The 13,442-nt window shown below is 37.0% G+C and overlaps 1 protein-coding gene across 6 annotated transcripts in view; it reads right to left on the minus strand.

Moving 5' to 3' along the window:
- Positions 1 to 13,442, minus strand: part of ZNF280D (zinc finger protein 280D) — a 41,672-nt gene that overhangs the window by 12,907 nt on the left and 15,323 nt on the right. For all 6 annotated transcript variants that reach the window (XR_004359268.1, XM_032700143.1, XM_032700145.1 and 3 more), the window contains 10 exons: positions 10,799 to 10,908; positions 8,922 to 9,151; positions 6,767 to 6,924; positions 6,180 to 6,280; positions 5,937 to 6,083; positions 5,225 to 5,359; positions 3,532 to 3,776; positions 2,451 to 2,591; positions 755 to 817; positions 81 to 199 (listed from right to left, as the gene is read on the minus strand). Coding sequence is in view for 5 of the 6 variants with exons in the window: in XM_032700143.1 (XP_032556034.1) it covers positions 81 to 199; positions 755 to 817; positions 2,451 to 2,591; positions 3,532 to 3,776; positions 5,225 to 5,359; positions 5,937 to 6,083; positions 6,180 to 6,280; positions 6,767 to 6,924; positions 8,922 to 9,151; positions 10,799 to 10,908 (1,449 nt within the window). In the remaining variant the exon portion in view is untranslated. The remainder of the gene's footprint in view (positions 1 to 80; positions 200 to 754; positions 818 to 2,450; positions 2,592 to 3,531; positions 3,777 to 5,224; positions 5,360 to 5,936; positions 6,084 to 6,179; positions 6,281 to 6,766; positions 6,925 to 8,921; positions 9,152 to 10,798; positions 10,909 to 13,442) is intronic.

The raw sequence follows: 13,442 nt of genomic DNA on the forward strand, positions 1-13,442 counted from the left end.
CTAACAACAGGACTGCAATAACAGAGACATCCACATTAAGTATTTATATAGCATATAAAAAAGAGACTCTATGTGCTTACCTTTCTCTATAATAACTTGACAAGTATGAGTGTGGCTCTCACTCAGATGTGTGGCCATGCTATCTAAGCCAGAAACATCAGCCAGGAATTCACAGTTAAGACACACTACAGTCAAGCCTCTAGAAAAGAAAAAACAAAAAGGAAGTATAAACACAACAGTTTTCTTAACTTACAGCAACTGGACAGACCATAAAAAGAAATTCATTCAACTTCAGATGAGATTATTCACATAAAAACATATTCTTACTTTTTCTACTGCAACTAGTATCAGGAAATCCCCATCAATGACCAGGGCATCTCCATGCTGGATGTAGTACAAAGAACATGACTTTAGACAGAAATTTATCTGTAAAGCATGAGTTTCTCTGTTTTGATGGGTTTTGTTTACATGGTTGTTTTTTCTTTCCCTCACCCCCTCCCCATTTTGCACCTTATGAATAATGGAAAAATAAAGAAATAGAAATATTATTAAAAACTACTTAAAGATAAAAAATAATTATTGTTGACAAATAATACATATTTGTCACTGACCAGAACACTGCTATTGGAAGTTTCATATCTCTGATCTTTCTAAATTGTGGAAACCTAGAAATTCAAGAGCCTACAATCTCAACTATCAATGAACATCAGAAAGTAAAAACATAATGATCTGTAACTGAAAAAAGCTGCATTACCGTAGTTCTTCTGATTGCTTCTTATAGATCCAAAATCTTTTACGTGGACGAGCACTGTGAAAACTAAATATATGACAACATTACCACTTAAACTGGTTTCTTGAGTACATTACTCCTCATATCCCCTGCACTATCCATGGTCCTGCAATTTGCTTATGACAAGGCATGAAAACAGAAGGTTGAATTACTGTCCTGCATTATTCCTAAACATTCCTAAAGCTTACAGGCTTGTGAATCTCAGCTCTAGTTTAAAACAATGTCTTCCAAGTAAGTAACGAGTTTGGGAGAGGAAAGGTTTAATTTCATTGGCACAGTCCTGTAAGAACAGTTACATTGCTTCCATCAGCAATTTAGGGCTTGAAGAGCCATAGCTGCAGCCACAGAGTGCACCACAAAAAAGTGAAGCTTTGCCAAACTTGTGTTTCCAAAAGAGACAGCTCTACACGAGAAATGCAATTTTTAGACAACTTGTAAGTTGTCCCTTATGCAGGTCAGACATGTGTCAACACTGTTCTCCCCCATGAAAACACATTCAGGCAGCTGAGTACAGGGGCTGCTATTGCAGAAACACCCTCCAACAGTCTCCCTCCTCACCATTCCTTTTTCCTTACACTCGCCAAAGAGGTGAGGAGAGGTGCTGCAGAGGATCCAAGTAGGAGAAGCATTAGTGCATCAAGGGCACAAGGGACAAAAGACTGGCTATTTTTAATGCATAGTTGAATTTGACCAAACAGCCAGGGCAGTGGCCACAAAAGGAACAGTTTGCCTTAGATTTCTCTTTCCCCTTCTGAAGTAAACTTTTTCTTGAACAATTGGCATTAAGCACAATAATTTTTGTTATTTTTTTCAAGATTGCAAACAGTAGATTATATGCATAAAGGCATGTAAACTATCACAGCCTAGGACTTACATGAGCATTGAAGTTAGTGTGACTTAGGTCACAGACCCAAGAATTCTAGCACTCACAAATGCCAAGGCATTTTATACATACATGTCTTTAGAAAGACAGCTGCCTTCAGGATTTTTCCACAATACAGCTGGCTTGTTCAGGGCACAGGATTAACAAGTAGGTTTTCAAAACTTTATTTTACTGTCACTGCTATGTGATCTGTGTCTAATTATTGCACAGTATAACTCTATGGCTCTAAAAACTAATGCATTTGTTTTCTTAACAGGCTTTTTTACAGCTGTCATCACTAATACCCTACGCTGCTGCACAACCGGTGACAAACTTCCTGCAAAATGAGATGTTATTTCTGTGGATGACCAGAAGTAACATAAGCAAAATGCATCCACTTGAGTATGCTATTTGAGACATCCTTTACATCTGAGCACAGATTTCACTAGCAATAGCTGTGCTCTATATGCATTCAGCACTCGTAAAATCAGATGAGGCTTCCATCTGAAACCTGGAGAACACACAATAATTAGTCATTTTTCCTAACTCAGGCTGAAGTGATTATGGAAGATCCCACAGAAACTCTGAAGCAAAGACAAAACACTGAACCACTGGATTTTTAAGGCAAAACAAGAACCTGGGGTTTAGGCCTTCATCACAAAGTAAAAAATCCAACCTTACACAGATCCCTGCCATTCTGATGACCCGGTTCAAAATTCAGCTAACAAACACTTAGCCCACCTTACACGACTTTAGGAAGTATTTGCTAAGCCAGTAAAACCTTTGAAGAGTTCTTACTTCACCATGTGATTCACATAGGCTTTGCTACAGCTGGTGCTGTATCTGCACAAACTACAGTGGACGTAGGCAGGAAAATGGCTGGCGAAATCCTTGATTTCTGAGTAACACTCAATGCACTTGTGATGTCCCGAATGACACCTGACAGGGATATGGAAGAGTTAACAGTGAAGAGCAACACTTCAGGATGAGAAACTATTTCAAACTTTTTGCTTCAAGCTTGCCCTACATGAGGGGAAAATGAGGAACTCAAAAATGTATCAGCTAAATACTTAGAGGTTACACTTGCACACAAAACTTTGCAAAGAAAAAGCTTTTGGTTTTTCTGTCACTCCAATATTCCCCACGAGCTTTGAAACATCTACAAAGCAAGAATGTAATCCCACTCTTCCCCAATTTTGCTGGCTGATTTTGGATGTCTCCTGCAGCTACACACTGTGAAAGTCAGCAACATCTCTGACAAAGAAAACTGCTAACTTACCTTAACAATGAAATTATATTCTGGTCATTAAACACTCATGTAATTATTAACATAAGGACAGCAAACCCCCAAAAATTGCAAAGATAAAAACAAGCTACTGGGAAAATGCTGCCTTACTTTCTTGATTATTTTTTGTTAGCTCCTAGGACAGACAGGATTTAATCTTTTAACTAATGGGTACTCAAAAAAAAAAAAAAGGAACAAGAAAAAATATTTTTCCCTTCATAAGAAAACTTCCAGAGAACACCCAGGCAGATGTATTCCCCTCCACAGGTCAGTTTTAAACATAAATCTGCCTAATGAGTCAGTATTTCAAGAGTCTGTGGCTCTGTGCAGAGAAAAATTCTAAATGTAGCATAGAGAAGTTTCCAGGACATCTGTTCTTCATAACAAAGTGGTTTGCCACTACTAAAATCGGTGAATGAAGATACTGAATTCTAATCACAGTACCAGTATGAGGAAAGTTTATGCACCTGTTTTTTCTGCAAACCTGAGGTGTCAGATCTTCTGTATTACAGTACTGGAAGTCATCAAAGGACAATTAAATGATCATTTATATTCAAAGTATACTTAAAGATAGATTTAATGCTAATATTTTACCTTAGATGATGAAATGTTATATTTGTAACTTCCTTTTTTTTTTTGCTGTTGGTCCATGCATTTTGTTTCTTTGATGTAGTTTGTTTTGATTTTCCTCTTGATTTATTTGTATTAGATTTGTTATGATTTTTAGTGGTTGTGGTTTTAGATTTAGGTGATAACTGAAAGGTGGAACTGCTTGTACTAACAGAAGATGAAGCTGATGATCCTGACTGATGAGATCCTAGAGATGCTCGAATAGTCACCTGCAAGTATGAAATAAAAGAAAATTTAGATTCAAGTTCCCATTTCTATTTGTCTCAAAGCTTAATACACTTAAGAACAGAAATCATAGCATAAGAAACTCTGCTGAGTAAAGATTACTTTGAAAAACACAAAACACTGAAAATACTTTTGGACTACAGGTAACCTCCATAGCCTCCTGGGTGCTTAAAAAGCTCCTTTTGGTGGAAATAGCCATGACAAAAACACACTTTTCAGACCTGCAACTGGCTACATCCTACTTTCTTAAAACAAAAAAAATGTAGCAGAAGGGTCAGGCCAATGAGCCCTCTAAGAAGAATACCAAGCAATCCCATCAGTGCCTGGATTTAACAAAAGTCCTGTGTCTTGTTGCCTCAGGATTAGCCACTCTACTTCCTTCAGGTATTTTTGCTCCTCATCCTAGAACCCCAAGGACTAATTCTGGTTTCTGACCTCTCTTCTGGCATTATCAAACTCCCTTGTCTTGCCCTTAAATTTGGTTCCTGAGTTTTCACTCACAGTCGTACTGTTCATGGTTCAGAAGCACCTCATCTTCTAAACCTGTTCCCAGGCTCTTCAGTCTTATCATGTGCATCCTGTCAAGGTTTACTAACACCAAAATTTTAACATAACCTAAGCTTTTGCTAGATCATGAAGACTCTGAAATCTTTAGAAAATTGAGGGTTTGTCACAGAGTACAGAATCAGTGCTTTACATTCATTCTGCCAAGCAACACAATCAACATCAACTGCAGTCATTTTCCCCTTCCTGACTCTACAGCAAATGAACTATGAAAAGCTGATCAAAATGTAAATTTTCTTCCTTGCGACTGAAAGGACATATATTTCAACATCTCATTAAAACACTGCAGGAAAAACTCTCACAATCTACAAGAAAATCCTAGTCTAAGTAGTTTCTTCTTAAGAAATCAAAGGATGATTTAAAGATGGCTTAAGTTTACTGATGGGACCCAAGTCTTCCCCCAACCCCTTCAAATGCTGAAGCTAAGAAGACCTGGTGAACTCAGCTTTTAGCATATATTGTCTATGGAAAAGCAGGTCTTGCATTTTTTGCCAACACCTTTCCATAGGTCAAAAATCTTTCACTAGAAACGATGCAGAAGCATCTCCTAGCACAAGAAAGGATAAATGGCAAGTAACAGCTCAAGAAAGCTGCAGCTCTAACTGGACTTCTGCTATATACATGTATGGAACAATGGGACAAAAAACAACACCAGGAATCACCAAGAAGAAACCATAAATTGTGCCTGGTAATTCTTGCAACAGGAGTATTTTTTAGGGTTTTAGTTTTGGAGGTGAGGAAAAAAAAACCCACCAAAAAACAATCCCAAACACTGGGCTTTGGAAAAAAAAGGAGAAAAATACTTATATTCCAGTCTTTCCTCTTTTTCCTTCTTTGTCCCCTCAAATTTTCCTGTATGGACACTTACCTTTGTCCCAGGAGGTAAGCCTTCTAACTGTTTGGGTTTCCGGAACGTTCGGTGATGCTGAGTCTTGTGATCCATTTTTTCCTTGCAGGTTAGGAACTGCAGTCTGCATTTAGTGCAGCGGTACACTCCCTTTTTCTGTGAGAAATAAGACAAGCTATAGTAAGCATGGATGGTATGATAAACAAAACCCGAGCACTAGCTTGTCTCAAGCAATGCTCATCCTGTTTTTAAACCTTCAGCTGAACAAACTTCCAATACTGTACAAAGACAAAATACTGTTTGGAATTAGAGAGAATATTTAAATGCTTGAAAATGCAAGGCAGCGTGATTAGTAAGAGGAGGAGAAATCAGATTCCAGTTACAAGATGACACTTCATTATCTTTTTCTTTATTTGTGCTAGTGAAAGGTTTGCTAGTAACCTCCAGAACAGCAGAACACATCACTACAATGTAATGAAGAACCCAAATAGCAAAAAGATTCTTTTAAGGATATTCAGAGATTTTTTTTTTAACAGGGAGATGCTGCCACACAAGAACATGACAAAGTCTAACAATTCCCTTAAAGACTTCTCAAATTCTTCTAACATATTTTATTAACTATTCTTATCCAGTAACAACCATACAAATCAGTTGAGGTTCATTTTTCAGAGGGAGATTCCTTACATATATTTAGCATTTTTTCTAGCATTAAGGATTGAAATTATCTGCTTACCTGATGCCTCATGTAATGATGCATATACGGTGCTCCAATTTTAATTACTTTGAGGCAAAATGGGCATAGCAAATGTTTTGTGTTTTCATGAACTGTTCTAAAATGAGATTCTACATCTGAAAAAGCTGAGGATCTGTAGCTGCACACCTAAAATAAAAAAGGTTGACTGTTTTTGTTAAAAGTTTATTGACAGGGGAGACAGGGGAGTGGTGTAATCTAAATAGGAAACAGTCACTTAGATACCTGGCAAACATATGGCATTTCACCTGGCTTGTGATTATCCTTCATATGTTGCAAAAGAACTTGCTCTGTTTCAAAGGATAGTTCACAGATTTTACAAATGGCTAGAAAAAGTGAAAAACAAGATAAAAAGTCAAAATTTGACTGGGGTCATAAATAGATAAGTCATGACACATATGTATATGTGAACTGTATATATTTCTAAAGGTAAAGCAATCTAATATTATTCTACTCTTTAGAAGAAATTCCCTGTACAGTTTCAGAAAGCCAGGAGGGCAAGGGGTCATAAACAACATGAGTTCTTCCAGTAAAGCTTTCAATTAAAAAAAACTTAAAATAAAACAAAGGGAAAAAAAAAACCAAGGAAAAAACCCCAAAAGTTTTTTTAAAATACATTTTTTTGCACACACACTTGCCTAAAAAAAAAAAAATAAATTGAAGGAGCGCTCAGTTCCTATATGAAATCTCAAGATTATTGTTCTTTAAGTACAATAGCTTTATTCTGAACTTACAAACCAGCAAAGTAAAAGTCAGAAAATCCCTAAAAATTGTGGCTTAGGAAAAACTCAACGGGCTCTGATCCAACTTACTGGATGACTCGTAGAGCGTGTGTGTGCTCTCGATGTGGCACTGCAGCTGGAACGGGGTGGGGAACTGCCGGTAACAGTGCTGGCAGGTGGTGTGGCTTTCCCAGCTTTCATTGCTCTGCTTCTCGAGCTCCAAGTGGTGTTTCATGTGGTTCATAAACCTTTAAATTATAGTGAACAGGTGCAAAAACCAACACTTTAACATTTGCTATACGTGACATATCACTAGCAAGACGTACAGGATTCTTTAGAAACTTTACTCTGTAAGGACAAAGCTGACTAGAAATCTTGACTTTAAAGAGCATAAAACATATGTGAAACATGTTTTAAGACAAAGCAATCTATTACATTTTTCATGTTTACTTAGACGATATTTTTGCCTTGAAATAAAAGAAATTAAGGAAAGACACCAAGAACACAACATGTTGACACTTCATTCACCATCATCAGTCTCAAAGACACATTCTGAAACAAGTATAACTGTAGCTATGCTAAAAACTACTAAATAGCAAGAATATATCTGCAATTTAGACATGACAGCTTTATGTAAAACCACACCCATTCAAACCTGGCAGGGTTTCAGGAGCCTTCTTTGTCTAAAGCATTTAGGACTGAACTTGAATTATGAAGGACAGTTATCAAAGAATGCCATTGTGCAGCTGATGTCAAAAGAGGATGAGAAACTGGATGTTACTGCTTCAAATTAGCACCTTTTCCTCATTAATTTGTCCACCTGTCTGGAGTAGGAACCTATCCTGGCTGAGAAGTCCAGGCACCCATGACAGCACAGCAGGTCACCATTACTGGTGGAGCAGCACAAGGACAGGTTTGCTGCCTGAGCCACTACTGTTAAACCTCCAAAACTCTTCTATTGTCAATGTGCTTCATTTCAGTGCAGCCAGAGGAACATTTAAATGTAGGTCACAGTCACAAAAGGAATGCAAACCTTGGAACTGGAAAAACAAATGAGCAAGGAGAATAGTCTCTTGAGCTCAAGCTTCTAATATCAAGCAGCTGGTTAAAAAAAAAGGAAGAAGAAAAAAAAAAAAGCCAATTGAAGCTATGCAGGTACCTAACCAGGCAAAAGGAACCAGCATTGTTACTGCATATTACCTTAACAGAAAAGTATTGCAGTGGTATGTTCAACCACTTAAAGAAAGCAGGGGACTACCATGAGGAATCATTTTTGGTTTTCTGAATTAAGGTCCAAAAAACTTATACTTGAAGTGGAAAGGTACTATGTATTTATTTCGTCCATTAGAAATAGTTAAAGGTGCAAAATACACCTTGGAATAAAAATTCTGAAGTTACAGAAGTATAGAGTACAACTACAAAGCTACAGCAAAAATTAATATGGTAAAATCAACTCTAGAGAAATTAAAAAGTGCTCACACGTTTTTAATGACTTGCTGTGGAACCCACAGGCACCGTAGCACCAACAGCTTACAATATAATGCTGAGTAGAAAATACTTAATGATTAATAGCAGATTTCATAGTTTTAATTACACAAAACTTCTGTTTTGTTCAATAATATGGGCCTAATGTTAGCATAAACCTGTTCATTTTAACTTGCAGACTGTGCCCTTTGAAGCAATAGTCCATTTTTCAGTTTTACATTCTGCTACTTCAGCTTCCTTTGAAGAATGCACCTAAAAAAGTTCAGTGACCTTAACTTCCAAAGGAACGATGACACAAACTTGTCTACCTGCTAAAACAGCTTACTGAAGTTTTTTTTTAGCATTTGGAAGTAAAATTATTCCATCAAAATAACAGATGTTACATAAGTAAACCACAGACTATTAGTCACTGTGCATCCCTAGAGGGAATTAACACTCGCATCCACCAGTATCACCATCAATCCAGATGGCAAATTGTAAAATACTTTGTGTTGCCCCTTCTAACCCCAAAGTCCTACAACTGCTCTCATTAAATCTCTATGTTTATGTTAGGCACCACTACAATTTGTACTATAATCTGTAAAATGTTCCAAGTTATGGCCACACACGCAAAGTAAAAATTAATTCAGTTTCTGTTCAGTCACTCAATATTATCAGTCTTCAGGAAGAAGAGAACTCTATTCCAGAGGCACAAATTTTTAATACATGAAACTGCTATGGGCTGTGATTAAAAAACAATTAAGGAAGTGAGTTCAAATACCTTATGTTATTTTTAAGAACTTTGAGACAACTGATGCACTTAAATGTCGTATGAGTCTTCTGCTCCTGTTGCACCTGCTGGGTGTCACCTTCATCCTTCCCATAATAAAAGTCATTAACTAACATAATCAATTTTCCTTTCTCAGATTCAGCAATCTTACTTGTTGTGCTCAAACATTCTGTTTTGATCGTTGCTGGGAAAAAGTTATTTACCAAATCTGGACAACAATACTGGAGGCAAACAGGGAGGAGAAGAGACAGAAAGAGACAAAGGTGTCAGTCTCTCTTATCAAACTGCATCAATGACAACAGCATTTCAAAAACTGAAGGCACTCACTAGACTTAGATGCAAAGCTCAGTTCTCTGATATACCAGCCTTAGTCATATTTTCATATGATTTTAAACAATTGATCTTTATGTAATGTTCAAGTAATAAACCACTACATATTATAAAAACTGGAAAAGGATGATTCTCATAGGTTCATGTAAGACAAAGTTAATAAAAAAACCCTAGAATACCAGAGTGTTGCCTCGCTCACGAGAAAAATTTCTACTTCATTAACAAGGAAGAGAAAAGCAGTCTTTATGCAAGCATTTTGCTGACAAGCATAAGTTTATTGAGAACTTAATGTAAAGTTCTATCTTTTATTTCTTAGGGGAGAACATATGTTGAAACCTGCCAAAGTTCTTTCCAGCATTACTAAAAAATTCAGAAATTCTCAGTCACACAGTACACATTGTTCAAACTTCTTTCTGTCCAAGTATACATAAGGAATGCTTGGTCAAATAGAGATACTATGAAACTTAACACTTAAAATGTATGAAGTACTTCATAAAGAAGGTACTATGAAGTTACTAACAGTGCACAAAATTAGAATGTTTCAGAGGACAGAATTTCTCCTGCTGAATAATGGTTTTTATTGTGCAGGACTACTTTCTATAAGCCTACTAGTAAGGAGTTAATTTCCTATCATGGAAATGTAACTCAGGATATTTATCCCACATAGTTCAACTAAAAATTTAACTAAATACTACTAAGTAAACACACTTCTTCAATGGTTCTTTCACTCCATTGATGTACTCAGTCCAAAAGCTATTCTGACCAAATAATGATTACAAAAAGATAAAACCCTTGGGTTTTTTTCCACTTATCTACATTTCTTAATTGTGTTTCCGAGCTGAAGAGAAAAATAACTACCATTCAGGGTATGGTGACCCTGTAAATCAGAACCATCTGTGGTAACAGTAATTCAGATCCTCACAGATTTCTATTACACAGTAGTTCATACTCTGTATAGACTGCAAAATCACTATCTGCCCCCTGAAATGGAATACATATGGCTGAGAATTGCACAGATCTTTGTCAAATGATATTAAATATTTTTCAGGAAACAATGTTTCCAGAAACAATAACAAGTAGTTTAATAATCAAAGTGATGCTCAGTTTCTACAAGTTTTGTTTCTCACAGTGTTTAAGTATGAACTACAAATTAAATTCTTCCCCTCAACTAAACTTTTTTAATGTCAAGTATCAAGTATTTTTATCTTGATGTTTCAAGTGACATATCAAGATAAAAAGGTGAGTTTACACTGTCATCTTTGTGTCAGTAGTGATCTAACACAGATGTGAGTCATCTGGCTGTCTATTATCATAGACACTTACCTTCATCACATTGGAAAAATGAGGCAAAAAGGAGCAGGATTTAGAGTTCCCCTGCTCCAGTCTTCCTCTCCATGACTGCGAGACTGAGCATTTGGCTCTGGTTGATCCCAGACAGAAGCCAAACGATCTTCATATCAAAATATGGCATGCTTGCATAACCAAACAGAAGCCCACATGAGCTTGTTCTAATGTCTCCCAGCCCCAGAATATTTTACCTTCATATGATTTTTTAGAGGATCCATAAGATTGAAATGAATATTACACTTTGGACAAGCTCGTGGAAAAGGTCCTCCATTTTTAATGGTGCTCGATGCAGCATTTGTCCCTGTAAAATTTAAAATATGTGAAGATTCAGAATTCAAACAGAATACTCAATTTATCATTATTATTCTTCTAACCAAACATTCTATTTCAAATGAAAACTATTCCATCAGCGTAGCTGTAGTAACCACAAGAAAGGTTTTACAACCATCTTTTAACTACCCTTCCTTTTCCCCCATCTTGGAGTTCGTTCTGTTTGATATATACTGATAAACAACTTCTACAGAATCTTAGCAACAAACTAAGAAAAAACATATGAGGAGGTGAAGGTAACATGACAGAGACAAAGCATTCACTCTGTGCACCAGCACCCCATCACACCCTGGGTAGGATGGATTTCTGATGGGTTTAACAACTTTAATCTTCAAATGAACATGCAAAGCCTGTTATATGCTATGACCTGATCATCATCACAGTAGGGTTCAGATAACTGATTTTGGAAATATTTCAGCATTTGGTTCTCAACCATGAGACTATTTCTCTCTGGAGAGTTGTTGGAATCTAGGCCTATTCAAATGTATCATTACTGATGAGCAAAGGTGTCTTTGGAGAACCTAGAGAATAAATTCTCTAAATTAATAATTACTCCCAGTAATGAAAGGAAATGGTGCTTCTCTTGTCAACATAAATGATTAATACCTTTTGAGCAAAAGAGAGGTATTAAAACTTTGCATCAGCCTAAAACTTCAATGAATATACCCAAGCTTCAAGTTTTCTCCAAACTGCCAAAAACCATCAGAACAAGAGGCACTTTTCAGACGAAATTCTCTTCCATTCTCAAGTCATTCACAGATCTGGAGGACTCCAGACTGAGTAAGTAGTTTAAAAGTTAAACATAGGAAAAGTAACATCTCAACAGTAGAGTCCCTGTCAGGGGCTACGAAAAAATGTAACAAAAATAAACACAGAAACACATCCAGCTTACAACAAGGGAATGAGAGTATGAGTTAAGAGACGACGATGTAACAGTGTTATACATTTTTACAAAGAATTAGTCTTGCATAGTCCATAAGGTTACTACAGTCTGGAAACATTTTCACACATCACAGCTAAGGGCAAACTGAGCTGAAGCAAACGGGTTCTGCAGCAAAATCTCGTGCTCTGCAGGGCTTCAGCACCGGGTTCTGTGGCAGACTAGAAACTGCTGTGCTAGTATGGGATGGCTCAGAGACAAACTCAGCAAAATGAGGTTCTCAGTGAGTAGGATCTACTTCTTTGTTACTGCATTTAGCAGGATCCTTTGGTTATCTTTTCTGTATTATAGGCTGCAGCACAATATCTATTTCATTCAAAACAGGGCGGAGGATTTTTTTTGCTGTAATATTCAAGCTACAGCCACTTCCTTCTGGCTGCTGGGAAAGAGTCTGATAGCAAACCAGCTCCAAATTAGACAGGTAAAAATCCCAAATCTGAAATGATTCCAAACAATCAGTATCACACTGTAGATAACTCCTCATTTTAAAATTATAGGAGAAAATACAGTGTGGAAATATCAAAAGTCAAGAATCCTTGTCTATAACAATCACTGGAAAGCATCTTTTGGTTCAGAAGAAAAATGCACCCAATTATTAAATACTCTAAAACAGCTAGACTACCTCTCTTCTTGCAAAGAGGGAAAGATCTTTCCAGGAACATCCTCTCTTTGAAATCTCCCTTCTCCCCTCCATTACTATTTTAATGCTGCACAAAAAGGGGAAACTGTAAAACACACTTTATAATAGTTAATCAAAGTACAGAACCATAGAGTAATTTAGGTTGGACCTTGAGAGGTAATTTTGTGCAACCTCCCACTCAAAGTAAATCAGACTTTATCAAGATGCTTAGAGCCATGTCCAGTCAACTTCTGACTATCTCCAAGGGTGGAGATTCCACAATCTGAGTCCTTGCTGCCTTGCCTGGCATTGCTAAAATGACTTTTCCCCCCTTTCTTTTATCTCATCAGAATTAGTTGATAAATCCAGCAGTCATAGAATTCTTGCCATCTTGATTTTCTGGTTGGTTGTGTTTTAAAGTTTCAGTGCTCAAGTAGACCTGAAAGACCACAGCTACATATCAAAAAGTCTGAAGTGCCAGCACAGGTCTTGTAAACCTCTCAAAATCACAGACTGCAAATAGTGTTCAGACTATGAGAAACTATGACAAGGATTAGACTTCAGTTCTGGACACAGTGATCTGAGCTAAAGACATTCTTGTATATTCCCCTTCCAATGGTACAGCTGCTCCAAGGACTTTTTGGGTGTAATAAGCCCCTGAATTAGTATCTTTAAAGTCTTCTCAACAAGCAGAGACATCTTGTGTCACAAAAAATCATTCAGATTTCTGAGTAGAAACAAACCAGCCCTCTCCCACCCATAGTGTGTTTACTCAGTGGGAACTATCCAAACCCAGCAAACATTCTGGAGAGTCTCCCCAGTCGATGCACAGAGGCAGATCCCTGCAGGGAATGCTGATGAGCATCTTGGAGAATTTGCCACACTGTGCCTCATACATGGGAAAACATAATTCACTTGTTTTCTACATATTTAAACATCCTAACAT

The sequence above is a fragment of the Chiroxiphia lanceolata genome, chromosome 12, assembly GCF_009829145.1.
Source record: "Chiroxiphia lanceolata isolate bChiLan1 chromosome 12, bChiLan1.pri, whole genome shotgun sequence".
NCBI lineage: Eukaryota > Metazoa > Chordata > Aves > Passeriformes > Pipridae > Chiroxiphia > Chiroxiphia lanceolata.